Source organism: Moschus berezovskii, chromosome 8 (genome assembly GCF_049115385.1).
Source record: "Moschus berezovskii isolate FMDL1 chromosome 8, NW_MosBer_1.0, whole genome shotgun sequence".
Lineage (NCBI taxonomy): Eukaryota > Metazoa > Chordata > Mammalia > Artiodactyla > Moschidae > Moschus > Moschus berezovskii.
The window spans coordinates 99,173,079-99,197,440 of NC_142467.1; the positions used below are offsets into that span (position 1 = coordinate 99,173,079).

General features: G+C 39.3%; 1 protein-coding gene and 1 pseudogene across 1 annotated transcript; both read right to left on the bottom strand.

The window, feature by feature from the left end:
* Positions 1-3,367: 3,367 nt before the first annotated feature.
* Positions 3,368-6,211, bottom strand: LOC129558835 (putative gustatory receptor PTE01; annotated as a pseudogene).
* Positions 6,212-15,914: 9,703 nt separating this feature from the next.
* LOC129559009 (olfactory receptor 7E178-like) lies at positions 15,915-20,762 on the bottom strand. Its single transcript, XM_088838394.1, has 2 exons — positions 20,743-20,762; positions 15,915-16,887 (listed from the first exon to the last, which is right to left on the bottom strand). The coding sequence occupies exon 2, from the start codon at positions 16,800-16,802 to the stop codon at positions 15,915-15,917; it is 888 nt and encodes a 295-aa protein (XP_088694520.1). The 5' UTR covers positions 16,803-16,887; positions 20,743-20,762.
* Positions 20,763-24,362: the final 3,600 nt, after the last annotated feature.

Consider the following 24,362-nt stretch of genomic DNA (forward strand, 5'->3'; position numbering starts at 1 on the left):
GTCACTCAGTCGTGTCCGACTCTTTGCGACCCCGTGGACATGTAGCCTACCAGGCTTCTCCGTCCATGGAATTCTCCAGGCAAGAATACTGGAGTGGGTTACCGTTTCAGTTTCACTTAGGTTAGCATTAATGGATATGCAGGTATAGTATTTTAGTGATTTTAATAACTTTTATTGGGCAATATCTCTTTGCCTAAACTAATAAGAAAATGTCTTTTGTCAAGTGTATTCTTTTCTTTAATATCAAAGTTTCTTATCAATAGAGTTTGTTGGTGATTTTCCTAAGCGGTAAAATGAAAAGTAAACTAATGTAGTTCTGCACAGCATTCAGTCAGCCAAGATTATTACCATACAAAAAAATGTGACACCTCAAAAAGTGGTGGATACTTGCCTTGCACAACTCAATAGGAGGCCTATGATGTAATTATTGTGACAGAGGACAGTAAGCCTGGGTAATAAGTGAAGTCCTAACTAGGCTGTTTCTAGTAAAAGGAAAAGTCCTCCCTTTGCTGATAATAGATTCTTTGCAATCTTAAAGATATGCAAAGCAAGGTAAACTTATTGTGAAGACTTGGGTGATTCAATGTACCACAAGCATCATGAGCCACATAGCAATTAGACTATGATACCACATATTCTCCAGTTGCATACCCAAAGCTGATATACCCTTGATAACCATGTGTCTTTCCTGGGCACATTTTGCATCTTCCAATTGCAGGTACATAACAATAAACTTATACCCAGTGCTACAGTATCAGTTAAAATTCAGTAAGAAAAGAAAAACCAATTAGTGTTTTTTTCAAAAATTTTTATTGGAATAGTTGATTTACAATGTTGTGTTAGTTTCAGGTATACACCACAGTGCATCAGTTATACATACATCCATTCTTTTTTAGATTGTTTTCTATATACTTCATTACAGTGTATTGAGTAGAGTTTCATTTGTTATAGTTCTTAATAGCTATCTATTTGGATATAATTGTGTTTATATGTCAGTTCCAACCTTCCAATTTATCTCTCCCTACCGCTTACCCTCTGATAAGCATACATTTCTTTACTACCTCTGTAAGTCTATTTCTGTTTTGTAGATAAGTTCACTTGTACCCTTTTATAGATTCCACATATAAGTGATATCATATGATATTTGTCCTTCTCTGACATACTTCACCCAGTATGACAATCTCTGCTGCTGGTGCTGCTGCTAGGTCGCGTCAGTCGTGTCCAACTCTGTGCAACCCCATAGACGGCAGCCCACCAGACTCCCCCGTCCCTGGGATTCTCCAGGCAAGAACACTGGAGTGGGTTGCCATTTCCTTCTCCAATGTGTGAAAGTGAAAAGTGAAAGTGAAGTCACTGAAGTCATGTCTGACTTGTAGCGACCCCATGGACTGCAGCCTGCCAGGCTCCTCCGTCCATGGGATTTTCTAGGCAAGAGTACTGGAGTGGCTTGCCATTGCCTTCTCCGTGACAATCTCTAGGTCTATCTAAATTGCTATAAATGACATTATTTCATTATTTTTTAATGGCTTAGTTGCAGTCAGCTAGGAATAATGCAATTAATCATTTTAGTGAAAAGCTTTAACACAGAGAGTTGGTTAAATAATTATTGAAGGGCTGAAAGTTAAAAGGGCTTCCCTGGTGGCTCAGAGGTTAAAGCGTCTGCCTCTAATGCGGGAGACCCGGGTTCGATCCCTGGGTCGGGAAGATCCCCTGGAGAAGGAAACGGTAACCCACTCCAGTGTTCTTGCCTGGAGAATCCCATGGACGGAGAAGCCTGGTAGGCTACAGTCCACGGGGTCGCATAGAGCCGGACACAACTGAGCGACGGAACGGAAAGTTAAAAAAAAAACACAAAGAAGTAATATAGCAATCATAAGTGAAGGAAGAAGCTACTCCACCAAGGGCTTGGAGGGTGTAAAGGAATCAGCTGAGCTTTTAAGGCATAGAGACATTTTTAGACCACTGTTGAAAGTATGTAAGATGAACACAAGATACAACGTAAAGTGTGATTCTGAGAACCCCAAACCAGAGCAAAACCCATGCATATGATGTATAGAAGCTGTGAGAAGAAAATTGTTGCAAAAATGGGAAAAAGAATTGTTTGTTACTACAGCAGGGTCTTCCTGTCTTCTCCCTTTGACCTGTGACTCTTCCACATCTTTAGCATTTGTGCATGGGCAGTTAGGACCCAAAGTATAAAGGTCACTTTTGAAGGAAAAACCAGACTTACATCAGTAGTTCTCAACCTTGGCCAAACACTAAAACCATCTGAGTGCTTTAAAATATACTCATACTCAGGCCACACAGGTCCAGTTAAACCAGAGTGTCTAGTGGTGAGACCCAGAGTCAGTAGTTTTAAATTTCCTAGATTTAAAAAAAAAAATTATTTATTTTAATTGGAGGCTAATTACTTTACATTATTGTATTGGTTTTGCCATAATTGACATGAATCTTCCCTGGGTGTACATGTGTTCCCCATCTTGAACCCCCTTCCCACCTCCCTCCCCATCCCATCCCTCTGGGTCATCCCAGTGCACCAGCCCCGAGTATCCTGTATCATGCATCAAACCTGCACTGGCAATTCGTTTCACACATGATAATATACATGTTTCAATACCATTCTCCCAAATTATCCCACTCTCGTCCTCTCCCACAGAGTCCAAAAGACTGTTCTATACATCTGTGTCTCTTTTGCTGTCTCATATACAGGGTTATTGTTATCATCTTTCTAAATTCCATATATATGCGTTAGTATACTGTATTGGTGTTTTTCTTTCTGGCTTACTTCACTCTGTATAATAGCCTCCAGTTTCATCTACCTCATTAGAACTGGTTCAAATGTATTCTTTTTAATTGCTGAGTAATACTCCACTGTGTATATATACCACAGATTTCTTATCCATTCGTCTGCAGATGGACATCTAGGTTGCTTCCATGTCCTGGCTATTATAAACATATAAAAGCCAAGGTTGTGGAACAGTGACGTGCATCCTCAAATATAACTGCATGCAGAGATTTGAAAAATAGAAATAGAATTTACTATGGAAAAGACATAAGAGTTTTGGAAAACTTGTAAATTTTCAACACGTCTAAAGGGAATTAATCATTCTTTGAGGCTGCTTCACCACCAAAGAAACATCATAGAATCTCTGCAGATATAATGATATTTAGGCAAAGAGTGATTATGATACCCAAAGGATCCTAAAACTCCCTACTGTCATGTTAAACCATAAATGAGAAGTAATATTCAGGTGTAACACAAATAAAGGAATGTAGGTCATAAGAGTTGCAAAATGATGTATGAGAGAGGTAAAATTTTCAGATCTCCAGGTTTAGTTTTGCTACATTTTCTATCGGTGGCCAGATCTTAAGATGAGAAGGTTTTGCTGAGGAACCTGCTCATGGCCCTTTTGATGTCTCTGTTCCTTATACTATAGATGAAGGGATTCAGCCTGGGGGTGGCCACAGTTTATACTTCTGAGGCCACTGCATCCTTCCTGAGAGATTGTTAAATAGCTGAGCTGAGATACTCTTTTTTTTTTTTTTTGTACAGTTCTTCTGTGTATTCTTGCCACCTCTTCTTAATATCTTCTGCGTCTGTTAGGCCCATACCATTTCTGTCCTTTATCGAGCCCATCTTTGCATGAAATGTTCCCTTGATATCTCTAATTTTCTTGAAAAGATCTCTTGTTTTTCCTATTCTGTTGTTTTCCTCTATTTCTTTGCATTGATTGCTGAGGAAGGCTTTCTTATCTCTCCTTGCTATTCTTTGGAACTCTGCCTTCAGATGCTTATATCTTTCCTTTCCTCCTTTGCTTTTCGCTTCTCTTCTTTTCACAGCTATTTGTAAGGCTTCCTCAGACAGGCATTTTCCTTTTTTGCATTTCTTTTCCGTGGGGATGGTCTTGGTCCCTGTCTCCTGTACAATGTCACGAACCTCTGTCCAGTGTTGGCGTGATCACTCACCTGGAGCCAGACATCTTGGAATGTGAAGTCAAGTGGGCCTTAGAGAGCATCACTACTAACAAAGCTAGTGGAGGTGATGGAATTCCAGTTGAGCTATTTCAAATCCTGAAAGATGATGCTGTGAAAGTGCTGCACTCAATATGCCAGCAAATTTGGAAAACTCAGCAGTGGCCCCAGGACTGGAAAAGGTCAGTCTTCATTCCAATCCCAAAGAAAGGCAATGCCAAAGAATGCTCAAACTTCCGCACAATTGCACTCATCTCACACGCTAGTAAAGTCATGCTCAAAATTCTCCAAGCCAGGCTTCAGCAGTACATGAACTTCCAGATGTTCAAGCAGGTTTTAGAAAAGGCAGAGGCACCAGAGATCAAATTGCCAACATCCGCTGGATCATGGAGAAAGCAAGAGAGTTCCAGAAAAACATCTATTTCTGCTTTATTGACTATGCCAAAGCCTTTGACTGTGTGGATCACAATAAAGTGTGGAAAATTCTGAAAGAGATGGGAATCCCAGACCACCTGACCTGCCTCTTGAGAAACCTGTATGCAGGTCAGGAAGAAACAGTTAGAACTGGACATAGAACAACAGACTGGTTCCAAATAGGAAAAGGAGTACATCAAGGTTGTATATTGTCACCCTGCTTATTTAATTTCTATGCAGAGTACATCATGAGGAACACTGGGCTGGAAGAAGCACAAGCTGGAATCAAGATTGCCAGGAGAAATATCAATAACCTCAGATATGCAGATGACACCACCCTTATGGCAGAAAGTGAAGAGGAACTCAAAAGCCTCTTGATGAAAGTGAAAGAGGTGAGTGAAAAATTTGGGTTGAAGCTCAACATTCAGAAAACGAAGATCATGGCATCTGGTCCCATCACTTCATGGGAAATAGATGGGGAAACAGTGGAAACAGTGTCAGACTTTATTTTTTGGGGCTCCAAAATCACTGCGGATGCTGATTGCAGCCATGAAATTAAAAGATGCTTACTCCTTGGAAGGAAAGTTATGACCAACCTAGAAAGCATATTAAAAAGCAGAGACATTACTTTGCCAACCAAGGTCCGTCTAGTCAAAGCTATGGTTTTTCCCGTGGTCATGTACGGATGTGAGAGTTGGACTGTGAAGAAAGCTGATTGCCGAAGAATTGATGCTTTTGAACTGTGGTGCTGGAGAAGACTCTTGAGAGTCCCTTGGACTGCAAGGAGATCCAACCAGTCCATTCTAAAGGAGATCAATCCTGGGTGTTCATTGGAAGGACTGATGCTAAAGCTGAAACCCCAATACTTTGGCCACTTCATGCGTCAAGTTGACTCACTGGAAAGGAGTCTGATGCTAGGAAGGATTGGGGGTGGGAGGAGACGGGGACGACAGAGAATGAGATGGCTGGCTGGCATCACTGACTCGATGGACATGAGTTTGAGTGAACTCCGGGAGTTGGTGATGGACAGGGAGGCCTGGCATGCTGTGATTCATGGGGTCGCAAAGAGTCGGACATGACTGAGCGACTGAATTGAACTGAACTGAGATACTCACCAAGGCCTGTTCCTTAAAATAAGCAAACAACTGTCAGGTTAGAACCACTGGTGGAGAAGGCTTTATATATCCCACCTGATGAGGACACCCTCAGAAAAGAGACAATAATTTTATAGTAAGAAAAAAAGATTCCTGATGTAGGGAGAGAAACAGAGATGGCATCAATAATACACCTGACTATACTCTTTGTGTGTCAGAACAGGCAAGGGTGAGGAGCAGAGAAGGCTCACAGAAGAAACTAGAAATTTCTACATCCTTGAAGCAGATAAGTTGTAAGACAATCAGATTGTGAACCTGAGAATCCAAAAGGCTAACCAAAACAGACACCAAAACTAAGGAGCAACAGAGGCATGGGTTCATGACAACCATGTAGTGCAGTGGGTGACAGGTGGCCACAAACCTGTCATAGGCCATCACAGTAAGAAGAGTACTATCCATATACCCCAAAATATAAAAGTAGAGATCTGTTGTCAGGCAGCCCGTATAGAAGGTGATACTGCTATTAGTTTGAATGTTCACAGTCATCTTAGGGATGGTGTTGGAGACGAAACCAATATCAGCCAAGGACAGGTTGGAGAGGAAGAAGTACATGGGGGTGTGGAGGTGAGGGTCAGAGGTGATGGCCAGGATGATGAGCTGGTTACCCAGCACGGTGACCAGGTATATGGACAGGAAGACTCCAAAGAGGAAAGGCTGAAGTTCTGGATCATCTGAGAGGCCCAGGAGGTAGAATTTTGAAACAGTGGTTAGATTTCCAGTTTTATGTAGCTTGGATATCTTTGGGAAATGAAAAGAGGACTGGAAAATAGGAAATACATAAACCCTCATGTAGCACTATGTCTATATTTTGGATTCAACCAACTCATTTCTAAGATTATACACCCCTGTTCCTTCAGCAATATTTCTCACTGTGACAAATTCTATTTGCTTAGAATTTTTTGTCCTTGATTTCTGTGTTATACACATCTGTCTATAAACTCTTAGACTATAAAACTTCATGAAAAAGGAAAGGAAACAAGAACATTAGAGTTAATACATTTATGATCTTAGTTAAATACAGCCTACTTCTTTAAAAATAGCATATAGTGAGAGATTCCCTTCCCCTTCTAAGAAAATATATAATAATTAAAATATAAAGAAATTAAGTCATTTATATAAACCTTATTTTCTTCAAATACAATTTTAGATATTTCATTCATTTAGAATATTTACAAATATCTATGAAATGCAGGACTATGTCATCTGGATTCTAAATTAAAACTGAATGTTCATAATCAGAACACAGTTTATTTGATATTCAGAGTTTTATCATCTTTGATTTCCTGTCTTCCCTCCTTCATGTAATAGGGATTACTCAAATGTTAGAGATTATCTTCTAGAAGTCATTTAGTATATAAGTCATACCTTTGGAGTAGGTCAAATTTCAATCAATATTGTTTCATTAATTGCACATGTTCTAATGCATTGGTGACTACTAAACCAAGATGGTATTCCTGTGCACAGCATTGTCAATGATTACATGATGATGAAATTTAATAAAATTTAAGAAACCCTTTTGAAATTTTTTATCTTATACAAGGTTATTTGTTTCAATACCATCTCAATTAAATGTCTGATGTGTGAGACCACTTTACATTTTTTTGGATTCTGTTCTGTACTGGCAGAAAAATACTGCTTCATTGTTTTTTTTTTTTTTTTTTTAGTTTATTGAAGTGATTGACAAAACTGCATATATTTGGATTGTGCCACTTGAAATTCTTTAAAAGAAGTACAAAACGATGATTTAATACAAATACACACGGAGAATGATTATCACAGTCAAGTTAAATAATGTATCTGGAAGCGCACATATTATCTATTTGTGTGTGTGTGTGTGTAGTAACAGTTAAGCAAATCTCTTTTAGCACATTTCATGAACACAACCAGAATTATTAGCTATAGTAACCAGGCTATTTATTAGATCCCCAGAATTTATTCATTTTATAACTGAAAGTTTGTACCTTTTTACTAACATTTCCCACTTTCCTCACCACCAGTCCTCACAACTGCAATTCTAATCTATGGTCCTAAGAGCTTAATTTTCTTAACTTCTACACCTCAGTGAACTCATAGTGGATTTGACTGCCAGTATTTTAATAAGCATAATACTCTCCAGATCCATCCATGTTGTCACAAAGGGCAGGATTTCCTTCTTTGTATGGCTGAGTAATGGTCTATTGTCTTTATATACACACAACATTTTTCTACCTGCTCATCTGTCAACAGACATGTTTCCATACTTTCACTATTTTAAATAACATTGCAATGACAGGGGAGTGTAGATATCTCTTCGAGGTTCTGACTTCATTTCTTTGGCATCTACCGTGATGTGGGGTGCTGGATCCTAATGTAGTTCTATTTCAGTTTGCTCCTTTTTTTAATTTTTAAAGGAACCTCCTTTTTGTTTTCTGTAACAGCTGTACAAATATTTATTACCGCCAACCAGGTACAAGGGTTTTCTTACCTCCATATCCTCACTGACATTTGTTGTCTTTAAAAAAAAAAAAATAGTAGCCATCCTAACAGATATGAGGCAATATTTAATGTAGATTTTGACCAGTTTTTCCTGATATTAGCAATGTTGAGCACATTTTCATATACCTGGTAGTCTCGTTTTCCTGATCATAAACTCTTATTTACATTGAAGAGCTTAGCATACGGAAAATTCCTACAGCCAGGTGAGAATGCAGACCTCTGCGTGCGTGCGTGCCTGCTAAGCTGCTTCAGTCATGTCTGACTCTTTGTGACTCTACGGACTGTAGCCTGCCCGGTTCCTCTGTCCAAGTGATTCTCCAGGCAAGAAGACTGAAGTGGGTTGCCATACCCTCCTCCAGGGATCTTCCTGACCCAGGGATTGAACCCAAGTCTCTCATGTCTCCTGCACTGGCAATATGGGTTCTTTACCACTGAGTCACCTGGGAAGCCCCCTCTAAGTCTAGCTAACAGAATTTCTTTCTTTTTTTTTTTCCTTGTCAATAATTGGTATTTTATTTTATTTATTTTTTAAATTTTAATTGGAGGCTAAGTACAATATTGTATTGGTTTTGCCATACATTGACATGAATCCGCCCCAATTTCATATCAGTGCTTAAGGAATTGCAGTCTTATACTTTTGTGTCCATTTGATTAATGATTTGCATGTGCTTATTTTAAAATACACAACTACCCTAGCTTCATCTAGAACGAATTTTAGTATCTCTACATGTGGGTTTTTTGGTCACCTTAATGTGAAGCTGGACTTGATAAATACTGCCTTAAAATATTGCCCAACTTAGATAAAGCTCCATGAATATTACCTATTATTATTCTCATCAATACCCACTACTTACTTTTAAAATATAAAATTAATTAATATATGCTTCAATCTCACACTTGATAAGGATTTAAAATATTAATGATACAGTTTAATTTTTCCTGGAATTTTAGCTCCATCTCATTCCTCTGCATACACATCCCCAAAAGAAACCAGTGTCATGAAGTTGATGAGTGTTATTTCCTTGTCAGTATTTCTATAATGTCAATTTCATTTATGTATCCACAACCAGCTTCTTAAAATCTTCCTTTAACAGAATAACTACCCATATTGCCTCTAAGATGCTCTTGTTTACCACAACTTTGAGGTTAAGTCTCCTTGTGAAATACATAAAACTACTTCAGACATTTACCTGATGCACATTATCGTGTAAGGATATACAATATTTTCTTTATTGCATAAATTTATGTTTATATATATTGATTTAAATTTAACAAATTTAAAATATGTATTTTGCATTCATTTAAAAGGGATTGGGGGCAGGAGGAGAAGGGGACGACAGATAATGAGATGGCTGGATGGCATCACCAACTCGATGGACATGAGTTTGAGTGAGCTGTGGGAGTTGGTGATGGACAGGGACGCCTGGCGTGCTGTGATTCATGGGGTCGCAAAGAGTTGGACATGACTGAGCGACTGAACTGGACTGAACTGAACTGAAAATGCAATAATATATAATTTTATATATTTAATTTATATATTAAATAAATATTTAATTTACATTATATATGTCATATTTGTCATCTTATTTTATGACAGTTTATTATTTATCAGTTTATTCTCAAATAACCTGGAGAAGGTATGGTAATCCATTTCAGTATTCTTGCCTGGAGAATCCCATGGACAGAGGAGCCTGGCATGTTATAGTCCACGGAGTTGAAAAGAGACATGCCTGAAATGACTTAACACATACACACATTCTCAAATAATCCTACAAAAATTCTTGTATCTTTCTTTGTATTGTATGATGAGAATTTGTATATATTATGTGAGTGGTGATTAGTTATTCAATTTCTAACAATTGGTGCATAATCAGGTTTATTAATGTTAACTTTCTGTATTTGTTGCAATACAAAAATCATTTTCTCTGAACTAACTACCTGGTGATAATTACTTAATATGTGCACATAGCATTTTCATCTTTTATATGTAAAGTTTTCAACCTTAGATTTCAACGCTGGACTGCAAAACACGACTATTCATAGAAAACTCAATAATCTACTATGTTAGTGTCGATAGAGTTCATGTAAATTTCTGCTTCATTCCCAAAATTCACAGGTAGACTCACTAAACCAAAAGAGAATGAATCAGTTCTCCTACCTTCATTTCACATCTTGGACCAATAAAGCAGGTTAGAAAAAAAACACTTATGAGCTACAGTGGAATGGATTGACAATAGGTGCATTTGATATGGTTTTAGTCCTGGATCTTCCCTAAAACCTAGATTGAGGTTTTAATCCTGGATCTTTCACCCCCTGTATGTGAAGTGTGTGTAAATCTCTCCAACTCTCTGTGCTTCTGTTCCTCCCTGGAAAAAAAGAGTCTAACATCCACCTCTGCAATATATGTCACAGCCAAGACACGTTTGGAACTTATACATATTTGGTCATTTAATAAAGAATTTAAAGCATTATTAAGATAATGTGTTTAGAAATGAAATGTAATACCAGATTTAATGATGTTTTCAGATTTATATGGCAGAGATCAAAGCCTTTCCTGTTTCAGAGCATCAGAGCATGGAATGAAATGAAATATAAAATGTGTCTCAGTTCATGCAATCAGATGTACCATGTCCTTCTTTTCTCACTCTTTTTTCTCCATATTTATGAAAATTTCTGCAATAGTTTTTCAATCATTGAATCTCGCTGATGCTATTAAATGGAAGATAATAGGTCTCGTTGAAAGAGACCTATTTTATCTTGACTCTGGTCCTATGGGACATTCTGAAAAGGATGAAACACAGCAGGACACTGTGTCCTTCCCTCCATATCCTCTGCCTTCCTTTTGTCTGTGGAAAAACTTTAGTCAAAGAATAAGTGTAATCAGAGAAACGAGAACATGCAAAAGCAAGGAAAACAGTCAAAGGAGACCAAATAATAATAATGTTCATTAAGCATAGTCAAGGACCTTTAGTTCCTCCTCAAGGGATACAGATAACATTCTGAGCCTTATTCTGTGAACTATCTTACTGAAACCCTCACCGGTGGAGAAGTTAACTACATGGATCAGACTGTAGCCGTGACATAAGCTGCCACAGTTCCAAGAACTGGCCTCAAAGAAATGAAAACAAACCGACTCTGAAATTGAAGATTAATTGTACCTAAAACAACTAAGATGATGCTGGTCAGACCATCAATGACCAATTTGAAGATGACTGTCAGAGCTGACTGTACTGTTTCCACATGTAGCCTCCTCCCTCAGCCTATAAAACTCTTCCCCACTGACTGTCAGTGGAGGGGGAGTTGGCCTTTTGATAGATGCCACGACCCACCAGTTGCCCACATCTGAAGTAAAGCAAATTTTCCCTTCCATCAACCTGGCCTGTTTATTGGCTTTTGAGCAGTGAGCAGCCAGACCCTACCTTTCAGAAACAAGTCTATGGTGTGGAAGTCATATTGCTTAACTTTTTTTTTCCTATTAAAAATGGAAGAATTTGTTCAATATTTAATTTTTAAAAAAATTCTTGGTGCCTCCTCCGTAACAACAAAGTGTAGGGTCTGGGGATTCAGAAATAAATGAGCCTCAGTCATTTCACATAGTTATTGCATAGAAGGCATCCATTATTTGTTCAGCCTTATTTCAGTGGTGTTGTAGCAATAAGGAATCAACATATTTGACAATCCTACATCTCAGCGATACTATGAAATTGCCCCATAATATGCTAAGAATAAGGGGAGCACACAGGATTCAAAAGCAAGTTGTCAGTCTCTGAGGCCCGCACACTAATTTTGTTGTTTCCAGACTTTCTGAAAGGTTTAAGCAAAGGTGAAAAAGTGAAAACGTTAGTCTCACAGTCATGTCCAACTGTAGCCTCTGTCCATGGAATTCTCCAGGCAACGAAACAGGAATGAGTTGCCATTTCCTTCTCTAGGGGATCTTTCCAACCCAGGGATTGAACCCAGGTCTCCTCCATTGAAGGCAGATTCTTTACAGTCTGAGTCACCAGGGAAGACCAAGTTACCAAGGTCTAATCAGAGAGAAGTCTGAGGTATATTTATTAATGTTTTTATTTTCCTGAGTAAAGATGAGCAAGACTCTGATTTTATATTTCCTTTTGTGATTGAGAAGGTGGATTATAAATGTGGGTGAGGAAGTTAAAATCCAGGAGCAGGATAAGCAGATAAATCTGCTTTGAAGTGTCTAGGTTCCTTCTCTCAATGAGTTTGCCGGTGATCTCACCCACCCCTCCTTCCTATGAGTGATGCGGCAAGTGCAGCTTTTGTGTCCTCTGGAAAACTCCAAAGGGAAGGGTGTGGTAAGTAGGAAGTCTCTGCCAGGACTGCCCAGTCATGTCACTCTGGGTTTGCAGGGGGCACTGTCCAGGTGCCCTTTGTCTGAAGGAAATCTGCCCAGATTCACCGGCTTCAAATCTGGCTTCAACCCTTTCTAAATCATGACCTGGTACAAGTTACAGAAAATGCTGTGAGCCTTTCCTTTTCTTAAAGTGCTAATAAGGGCTTCTCTGATGGTTCAGTGGTTAAGAATCCACCTGCCAATGCAGGGGACATGGGTTTGATTCCTGTTCCAGGATCCTACATGCCCTGAGGAAGTAAGCCCATCTGCCACAACTACTGAGTCCATGCTCCTTGAGCCCATGCTCCACAAGAGAAGCCACAGCAATGAGAAGCCTGAGCACAGCAACTAGAGTATCCCTCTCTTTCTGCAACTAGAGAAAGTCTGCATGCAGCAATGAAGACCCAGCACAGCTAAAAAAAGTATTAGTAATGTGTCTGTACTTATAATTTGGAAGGGTTATGCAGATGAAATCAAACGACATACATAAAACACAGAACTCAGTGCCTGGCACTGGGGATGACCTCAGCAACAGTACATGATATTATGGTTAATGTTATCTTCCTTATCATCCTCATCACTGCTTTCAGGATCATTAAAACTGCTTATGTGAACTTTACAGAGACCCATGTGCTGCTATAGTTGGAGAAATGTCAGCCAGAATCAGAACCAATGAGGACAGAAGTAGACCTCTGAATGAGAGTTCTCACAACCTAATCAGAACCAAGAACTTAAACTTCATAGGGCTCTGATCCAAAACCTTGTATTTTGGTGCCCTCTCATCTTTCTGTCTCTACTATCATGTTTGTTCTTCCTGAACAGAAAATACTGCTCCCAGTGGTCCCTCCTTTAATCACTGTCTCCCCTTCAAAACTTACTGGGCTGGGCTGCATCTCTGCTGGAGTATGACAAAGGAGCATAGACTCATGACCCCTCTCCTGGTGTGTGTGTGATGAAGTCTCAGGGTCCCTTCTCAGGATGGGCAGGAAGACAGACTCAGGTGGGGAATGTACAATGCAAGTGCTTCCAAATGGAGGAGACACAGGTATAGATCCACATGCTTAGAACTGGCAAACTAATGGGTAGATGGCACCAGCCAGTGATATGACTTAGGGCTTAATGCACAAAGGCTATAATAAGCCAATTGGTCCACGTTGTCCCAATCTCTGGAGACTTTTTAATATTAATGGAAAAGGGAAAAAAAAAAAAAGAAAAAGTGAATATCCTTAGGAGGGTCTGGGACCCTCTCTCCTCAGGTGGAAGTCCACTTTTACTTCTTCCTTCCAATTTGCAGGATTTTAACATAAAATTCAGGCTTTTGTTTTTTTAAACACTTTAACATGAAATTTTGATATCTGTAAATCCATTATATTTCATGTGAAATCTATGCAACATTAGGTCTACACCAAGGATATAATACCTTTTCCATTTTCTCAGTTATTATTTGTCTCTAAGTATAATTTGGGACTTCCTTTGTAGCTCAGTCGTTAAAAAATCTGCCTACAATGCAGGAGACTGGGGTTTGATTCCTGGGTCAGAAAGATCCCGTGGAGAAGGAAATGGCAACCCACTCCAGTATTCTTGCCTGGGAAATTCCATGGACAGAGGAGCCAGGCAGGCTACAGTCCATGGGGTCACAAAGAGTTGGACACGACTTAGCAACTAAGCCACCACCAAGGATAACTTATTTTCTTTTCCTTAGTCTTTGCTTTGGTTGGCATTTTATAGGATGGAGATTTACATGATTTTATTATTTGCTTATCTGAATATATCATCAGCTCTAAGTTTTTGCTCTAATTGTATACATTGGCATATTAGAAAACTATTGATTTTTACACATTTGTTGGTAACTGATACTTAATTAAATGGCTTCCTGGGTGGGGCAGTGGTAAAGAATTCTCTTGGCAATGCAGGAGATGCAGGAGATATGGATTTGAACTCTGGGTTGGGAAGATCCCATGGAGAAGGAAATGGCAACTCACTCCAGTATTCTTGCCTAGAAAATCCCAAGGACTGAGGAGCCTGTGAAAGTGAAAAGTGGAAGTTGCTCAGTCGTGTCCAACTCTTTATGACTCCAAGGAATTCTCCAGGCCAGAATACTGGAGTGGGTAGCCTTTCCCTTCTTCAGGGGATCTTCCTAACCCAGGGATCAAATCCAGGTCTCCCACATTGCAGGTGGATTCTTTACCAGCTGAACCACAAGGGAAGCCCAAGAATACTGGAGTGGGTAGCCTATCCCTTCTCTAGCCCATGGGCTCGCAAAGAGTCAGACACAACTAAGCAATGGGCATGCATGAATGAATGTAAGAACACAAGATGGTAAACAGAGCAGTGATTTTAAGAGCCCCAGACCAAAGCAAGTGCAGAAGTGTGAGTTTGGAGCAGAGACAGTAGCTTCATAACCAGCACTTACACCCGACTGTATGGTGTGGAGAGAGATTATATGTGAAGAATCATTATCAGAAAGGGGAAGATTGTATGTTGCCATGGTAAGCTCTTCATATCTTCCCACCTTGAGTTCTGATCATTGTCCAAGAGCTGTTAGGATTCAAGGTGTACAAGTCATCTTGGAGTCAAAGACATGACTGAGATCAGGAGTTCTAAACCTTGTCCACACTTTAAGTGCTTTTTTTTTTTTTTTACAGATAAGCACCCCCTTTTTAAATTTATTTTTTCTATTTTAATTGGAGTCTAATTACTTTATTTTATTTTTTTAAATACCAAAATCTAACAATTTTATTTATTTATTTATTTTTCTTTTTTAAAATTTTACAATATTATATTGGTTGGTTTTGCCATACATTGACATGAATCCGCCCCGGGTGTACATGAGTTCAAAGCACTTAAAGGGTATGCGGGGATGACCCTTTAAGTGCTTTTAAAAATCCTCAGGACACATTCAAGTATAATATCAGTCTCTGGTTGTGAGACCCAGTTGTCAGTGTTTTTATATTTTTTTAAATCTCAGTTTTATTTATTTCACTTTGCAATATTGTATTGGTTTTGCCATACATTGACATGAAGCCGCCATGGGTGTACATGGGTGTTCCCCATCCTGAACCCCCATCCCACCTCCCTCCCTATCCCATCCTTTGGTGCTGGTGTCAGTGTTTTTAAACTTCCTGATGGTTTCAATAATAACCAAGGTTGATGTCACATCTAGCCTGTGTAAATAGACTTCAAACTTGAGAAAATTTTATGGAAAATACATCTGAGCTGTGAAAAAAGATGTGAAACTTAAATATATAGAAAGAGTTATTTATCTTTTCAGGATCCTTGTACCACAGATAATAAATAATAGAATCACCATAGATGAAAACTACTCAATCATGCCATGATTAAGATGGACAAAGGATCCTAGAAGTCTCCCCCAGTCCCATTAAAACAATACCAAAAGAAGAAACACTCGGTTGTTCAGCAAGGAGAGACATCAAGGCCATGAGAGTTACAAAAATGATGAGGTGAAAGAGGTAGGATTTCAGGTCAACATGCTTAGTTTTACTGCATTTTCCAACCTACACTCCAAATAGGTGGCACAGGGACTGAGGTTAGATTATTTTTCTGAGAAACCTCCATATGGCCCTTTTGATGTCTTGGTTCCTCAGGCTGTAGATGAAGGGATTCAGCATGGGGGTGACCACAGTGTACACCACAGAGGCCACTGCATCCTTCCTGGGAGATTGTGAGATGGCTGAACTGAGGCACACACCAAGACCTGTTCCATAAAATAAGCAAACAACTGCCAGGTGAGAGCCACAGGTGGAGAAGGCTTTGTATTTCCTACCTGATGAGTGAACTCTCAGAATGGAGACAAGAATTTTACAGTAAGAGAAAAAGATTCCAGAGAAAGGAATAAAACCAAAAATGGCACCAACAAAATACATGACTATATTATTTGTGAGCATGTCAGAACAGGTAAAGTTGAGCAGTTGAGAAGGGTCACAGAAGAAATTAGATATTTTCACATCCTTAAAGCAGGTAAGTTGTACCACAATCAAATTCTGCACTTGGGAGTTCAAAAGGCTAACACAAAAAGACACTGAAATTAATTTGCAACAGGTGCATGGGTTCATGATGACCTGGTAGTGCAGTGGGTGACAGATGGCCACAAACCTGTCATAAGCCATCACAGACAGAAGCATACAATCCATCCCTCCAAAGAGGATAAAAATGGACATCTGTGTCAGGCAGCCTACATAGGAGATGACTCTGCTGTGAGACTGGATGTTCACAATCATCTTGGGGACCATGGTGGAGATGAAACCTATGTCTGCCAAGGATAGGTTGGAGAGGAAGAAGTACATGGGGGTGTGAAGGTGGGGGTCAGAGAAGACTGCCAGAATGATGAGCAGATTTCCTAGCACGGTGACTAGGTACATGGATAGGAATAGTCCAAAGAGAAAAGGCTGAAGTTCTGGATCATCTGAAAGACCCATGAGGAAGAATTCTGATACATTTCTTAGGTTCTGTGGCTCTATGTAGATTGGACACCTTTAAAAAAAGAAAAGAATTAGTGGAAAAAAGGAAATAATTATATGGTCATACAGAACTGTGTCCATATTTTGGATTCTAGGAATTCATTTCTAAGATCATTCATCCCAGAGTCTTCAGCAATATATCTTAGTGTGACAAATTCTATCTGCTCAGAACTGTTCCTTCATTGCTTTCCCCTTCTCCACCTCTCACTATACACAATTATTTTGTAGGTCCTGGACTGAAGGGTAAAAGAGGTGCAAGAATAATGGAGATACTAAATCCACGATCTCAGTAAAAAATAGTCTTCTCTTTAGAAAAAATCTAGAATGATAACTTCCCCCTCTAAGAAAAAGTAATATATGTATAATTATGGCTGATTCCCATTGTAGTATGGCAGAAACCAGCACAACATTGTAAAACAATTTTCCTCCAATAAAAAAAGTTAAAAAAGAAAAATATTCAAATTGAAAGAAAGTGAGGCATAGTTACATAAATCTTATTTTATTTAAATACAGTCTAGAAATTTCCTTTATTTAGAATGTTTGTAATCACTTTATGAAACATAGGACTGTGTCATCTGAATTCTAAATTTAAGATTAACATTCAGAAAATATTTTTGTGTCATAGTAATCATCATAATTTTTATTTTATTTTTAATTTGTTGTCTATCTGAAGTTAACAATCTATTTTATTTATTTAAAATTTATTTATTTTAATTGGGGGCTAATTACATTATTGTATTGGTTTTGCCATACTTTGACATGAATCTGCCCCAGGTGTACATGTGTTCCCCATCTTGAACCCCACACTTCCCTCCCCATCTTATCCCTCTAGTTCTTCCCAGTACAATAGTCTTTGATTTCCTGAATTTCCTATTTTAAACAATAAGTATTTACTCAAAAATGAGAGTTGTCCTTTAATTAATTAATTTATTTATTTGAGAGTTGGCTTTTGAAAGTCATTAAGTATATACTTCATACCATTGGTCTTGCTGGAATCAAACTACTAGAAGTATGGTTTCATTAAGTGTACATAATGAAACATTGCTGAGGACCACAAAAATGATGTTAGTACATGTGAACGTGAAAGTTGCTCAGTCGTGTCTGACTCTTTGCGAACCCATGGACTATACAGTCCATGGAATTCTCCAGGCCAGAATACTGGAGTGGGTGGCCTTTCCCTTCTCCAGGGGATCTTCCCAATCCAGGGATCGAACCCAGGTCTTCCATATTGAAGATGGATTCTTTACCAGCTGAGTTAAAAGGGAAGCCCAAGAATACTGGAGTGGATAGACTATCCCATCTCAGGGGATCTTCCCGACCCAGGAATCCAACTGGGATCTCCTACAGTGCAGGCGGATTCTTTACCAGCTGAGCTATCAGGGAAGCCTCAGAGCTCTGTTAATGTTTAAACAATAATAAGATTTTGAAACATTTGAATTTTTTTTTAACGTGAGGTTATTTGTTTCAACCCAATATGTATAATCTCGGTGCTTCCCTGGTGGCTTAGCTGGTAAAGAATCCTCCTGCAATGTGGAAGACCTGGGTTTGATCCCCCAACAGTTTTGGACCCCATGGACGATAGTCTGCCAGGCTCCTCTCTCCATGGGATTTTCCAGGCAAGAGTGGGGAGCCATTTCCTTCTCTGGGGGAATTTCCTGGCCCAGGGGTGGAACCCACATCTCTTGCATGGGCAGAAGATTCTTTACCAACCGAGCCACTAGGAAAGTCCCCATAAATGTGTGGATAGATAGAGATACAGATAAATAGATGGAAAATTGGGTGTAGACAAGTAGCTAGATAGATATACAGATAGGTAGATGGTGTTTTAGTTGCTAAGTCATATCTGACTCTTTGTGACCCCATGGACTGGAGCCAGCCAGGCTCCTCTGTCCATGGGGATTCTCCAGGAAAGAATACTGGAGTGTGTTGTATGGCAATGTTTAAGTTCATCCATGTTGCTGTAAATGGCATTATTTCATTATTTTTTTTATGGCTGACTACCAGTCCATTCTGGCTCAGAGGTTAAAGCGTCTGCCTCCAATGTGGGAGACCCGGGTTCGATCCCTGGGTCGGGAAGATCCCCTGGAGAAGGAAACGGTAACCCACTCCAGTATTCTTGCCTGGAGAATCCCATGGACGGAGAAGCCTGGTAGGCTACAGTCCACGGGGTCGCAAAGAGTCGGACACGACTGAGCGATGGAACGGAACGGAACCAGTCCATTCTAAAGGAGATCAGTCTTGGGTGTTCATTGGAAGGACTGATGCTGAAGCTGAAACTCCAATACTTTGGCCACCTCATGCGAAGAGTTGACTCACTGGAAAAGATTCTGATGCTGGGAGGGATTGGGGGCAGGAGGAGTAGGGGATGACAGAGGATGAGATGGCTGGATGGCATCACCGACTTGATGGACATGAGTTTGAGTGAACTCTGGGAGTTGGTGATGGACAGGGAGACCTGGTGTGCTGTGATTCATGGGATCGCAAAGAGTCAGACATGACTGAGTGAATGAACTGAACTGAACTGAATGGGACATTAATCATACCAAGTGAAGTAAATTAGAGAAACACAAGATATCATATGATACCAGTTATATGTGTAATGCACCTATGGACACCTTATCTTTGAAAAAGGAGGCAAGCATATTCAATAGAGAAAAGACAATCTCTTTAACAAGTGGTGCTGGGAAAACTGGTCAACCACTTTCAAAAGAATGAAACTAGAACACTCCCTAACACCATATACAAAAGTAAACTCAAAATGGATTAAAGATTTAAATGTAAGACCAGAAACTATAAAACTCCTAGAGGAGAACATAGGCAAAACACTCTCTGACATAAATCACAGCAGATCCTCCATGACCCACCTGCCAGAATATTGGAAATATAAGCAAAAATAAACAAATGGGGCCTAATTAAAATTAAAAGCTTCTGCACAGCAAAGGAAACTATAAGCAAGGTGAAAAGACAGCCTTCGGAATGGGAGCAAATGAAGCAACTGACAAAGGATTAATTTCAAAAATATGCAAGCAACACCTGCAGCTCAATTCCAGAACAATAAACAACCCAATCAAAAAATGGGCCAAAGAACTAAACAGACATTTCTCCAAAGAAGACATATGGATGGCTAACAAACACATGAAGAGATGTTCAACATCACTCATAATCAGAGAAATGTAAATCAAAACCGCAATGAGGTACCATCTCACACCAGTCAGAATGGCTGCTATCCAAACGTCTACAAGCAATAAAGGCTGGAGAGGGCGTGGAGAAAAGGGAACCCTCTTACACTGTTGGTGGAAATGCAAACTAGTACAGCCACTATGGAGAACAGTGTGGAGATTCCTTAAAAAACTGGAAATAGAACTGCCATTCAGTTCAGTTCAGTCGCTCAGTCATATCCGACTCTTTGCGACCCCATGAATCACAGCACGCCAGGCCTCCCTGTCCAACACCAACTCCCGGAGTTCATACGACCCAGCAATTGCACTCCTGGGCATACACAGAGAGGAAACCAGAATTGAAAGAGACATATGTACTCCAATGTTCATCGCAGCACTGTTTAAAATAGCCAGGACATGGAAACAACCTAGATGTCCATCTGCAGACGAATGGATAAGAAAGCTGAGGTGCATATACACAATGGAGTATTAATCAGCAATTAAAATGAATACATTTGAACCAGTTCTAATGAGGTGGATGAAACTGGAGCCTATTATACAGAGTGAAGTAAGCCAGAAAGAAAAATACCAATACAGTGTGCTAACGCACATATATGGAATTTAGAAAGATGGTAATGATAACCCTGTATACAAGACAGCAAAAGAGACACAGATGTATAGAACAGTCTTGGGGACTCTGTGGGAGAGGGCGAAGGTGGGGTGATTTGGGAGAATGGCATTGAAACATGTATATTATCATGTGTGAAAATAAATGCAGTCCAGGTTTGATGCATGAGACAGGGTGCTCGGGGCTGGTGCACTGGGATGATCCAGAGGGATGGGATGGGGAGGGAGGTGGGAGGGGTGTCCAAGATGGGGAACACATGTACACCCAGGGCAGATTCATGTCAATGTATGGAAAAACCAATACAATAATGTTAGGTAATTAGCCTCCAATTAAAATTCAAAAAAAAAAAAAAAAAGAAAATGGTATGAATGATCTTATTTTCAAGAGACATGGAGTCACAGATGAAGAAAACAAACTTATGGCTACAAAGGGGAAAGGGGAGGAGGAATAACCTAGGAGACTGGGATTGACATGTACACACTACCATACATAAAATAACCCAGATGTGATCCCTGGGTTGGGAAGATCCCCTGGAGGAGGGCTTGGCAACTCACTCCAGTGTACTTGCCTGGAAAATGCCATAGGCAGAGGAGCCTGGTGGGCTACAGTCCATGGACTCTCAAAGAGTCAGACATGACTGAGTGACTGACACATACATCAAATAAATAACTAATAAAGGACCTACTGTATAGAACAAGGGATTCCACTCAATATTCTGTAATAACTTCTATGGGAAACAATCTAAAAAAGAGTGTATATGTAAAAAAGTATAACTGTTTCACTTTGCTGTATACCTGAAATGAACACAGCATAGTAAATCAACTATTCTTCAGTAAAAAATTTTCAAAAAATTAGCATTATTAAAAAATATATATATTTTTCACTGTTATTTTTTTCTTATTTTTTAAAAAACGTATTTATTTTATTTTTTAAACTTTTTATTTCTTTTATTTCTTTTTTTTTAATTGGAGGCTAATTACTTTACAATATTTTATTGTTTTTGCCATACATTGACCTGAATCCGCCCCGGGTGTAGGGACACATGTACCCATGTAAAATATATATTTAGCATATATTAAAATGCAATAACTATAACAACATTTACATATCTACTAAATATTTAATGTCACATATATTATTTTGTTATATTATTATTTATATCAACTTTGTTTTACAGCAATCCTATGAAATTTCTTGTACCTCTCTGTGGCATACAAGTGACAATTTTTGTATGATATGTGAGTGTTCAACAGTTAGTTATTCGATAACTAAGAATTAGTGCATGTCCAGTCTTATTAATTGCCTATGTTCATTTCAATGCAAGAAATATTTTCTATCAACTGTATGCGTGCATGCTCAATCACTCAGTCACATCGGATTCTACAACTCGTGGACTGTTAACATCCGTCCTTATTAAGGTATCATATGAACATATTATTGAAATCTGTATTCTGATCATTTCACGATATCTGCACATGAATTTTCATCTTCTACAGGAGATCTTATCAATCTTATATTTCAAAACTGGACTGCAAAACATGACTATTCATATAAAATCCTATATACAGAGTGAAGTAAGCTTGAAAGAAAAACACCAATACAGTATACTAATGCATATATATGGAATTTAGAAAGAAGATAATGATAACCTTGTATGCGAAAGAGCAAAAGAGACACAGATGTATTGAACAGTCTTTTGGACTCTGTGGGAGAGGGCGAGGGTGGGATGATATGGGAGAATGGCACTGAAACATGTGAAATATCATATGTGAAACGAATTGCCAGTCCAGGTTTGATGCATGATACAGGGTGCTTGGGGCTGGTGCACTGGGATGACTCAGAGGGATGGGATGGGGATGGAGGAGGGAGGGGGGTTCAGGATGGGGAACACATGTACACTCATGGATTCAAGTCAATGTATGGCAAAACCAATACAATATTGTAAAGTAAAATAAATAATTAAAAAAATAAAATGTTAGCCTTTAATAAAGAATCAAAACTTCAAATAAAAAAAATCCTATATTCCATCATGTTAGTACCTTTATGGCCCCTCTATAATACTGCCTCATTCTCGTAACTCACTGGTTGACACTCTGAGCTCAAAGAGGGTGAATCAATTATTTTCTCTTCATTTCAAAACTGAGACCAAATTGAGAGAGTAGCATTGACATATATACATTACCACGCATGTAGTAGATGGCTAGTGGGAAGCTGCTGTAAAGCACGGGGAGCTCAGCTTGGTGTTCTGTGATGACCTAGAGGGGTGGGATGGGGGGTAGGAAGGAGGCTCAAGAGGAAGGGGATATATGAACACATATAGCTGATTCACAATATTGTACATCAGAAACAAACACAACATTGTAAAGCAGTTATATTCCAATACAGTAATGGAAAAAAAAAAAAAACCACACAGGCCAAAGTAGGTTTGGAAAGAAGCAGTCACATTATTAGCAGTGAAGTTGGTTGAGAACTGGTGCAGGAATAAGTAGATCAATGATTGAGCTCTGGGTCTTTCACCCTCTATTAATGAAATGTCTGTAAATCTCTCCGCCTCTCTGTGCTTCTGTTCCTTCTGGGAAAATGTCTAAATCACACCTGTAGAATGTACATGGTACCTAAAAGAAGTTTGGAGCTTAACAGATATTTGGTCATTTTTATGTGAAACGAATCACCAGTCCAGGTTCGATGCATGATACAGGATGCTCGGGGTTGGTGCACTGGGATGACCCAGAGGGATGATATGGGGAGGGAGGTGGGAGGGGGGTTCAAGATGGGGAACACATGTACACCTGGGGCAGATTCATGTCAATGTATGGCAAAACCAATACAATATTGTAAAGTAATTCTGTTCAGTTCAGTTCAGTTCAGTCGCTCAGTTGTGTCTGACTCTCTGTGACCCCATGAATCACAGCACGCCAGGCCTCCCTGTCCACCACCAACTCCCAGAGTTCACTCAAACTCATGTCCATCGAGTCGGTGATGCCATCCAGACATCTCATTCTCTGTCGTCCCCTTCTCCTCCAGCCCCCAATCTTTCCCAGCATCAAAGTCCTTTCCAGCGAGTCAACTCGTCGCATGAGGTGGCCAAAGTATTGGAGTTTCAGCCTCCAATTAAAATTTAAAAAAATAAAAAATAAAAGAATTTCAATCAATTTGGGGTACTGCATTTAGCAAAGAAACACAGATCCCAAATTTAACGATATTTCATGGATTATATGAAAGAGAGATTCAGGCATTTCCTGTTTCAGTGATCTGAATCATGGATGACAACAAATCCTAAAATGTGTCTCAACCCATGCATTAAGATGTTCTGTCCCCTTCTTTCCTGACTTGCACTCCCTCCCCCCATATTTGTGAAACTTTCTGCAGTGGTTTTCCAATCACTGAATGCTGCTGATGCTACTCAATGGAAAATAACAGGCCCCAGAGAAAGTTCATGAGATACACAAAAATAAATACAAACACAAAAAAATAAAAATAAAACACAAAAAGTTTTATCTTGTCTCTGTCCCTTGGGATATTTCTGAAAAGGATGAAAACAGTGGTATGTATGGTTGATCGTATGGGTACTTATTTGAATGCTCTATTTCCACACAAAATGGAAGTTTTTATTCAAATCTTAACAGGGCTTTGTAAAAAAATTCTTGATATCTCCTCTGTGATATCAGGATGTAGGCTCTGGTGTGTACATGCTAAGTTGCTTCAGTTGTGTCTGACTCTGTGCGACCCTAT

Coding starts and splice junctions, on each gene's coding strand:
- LOC129559009 (XM_088838394.1), bottom strand. CDS start 16,802: ATGGGTCTTTCAGATGATCCAGAACTTCAGCCTTTTCTCTTTGGACTA.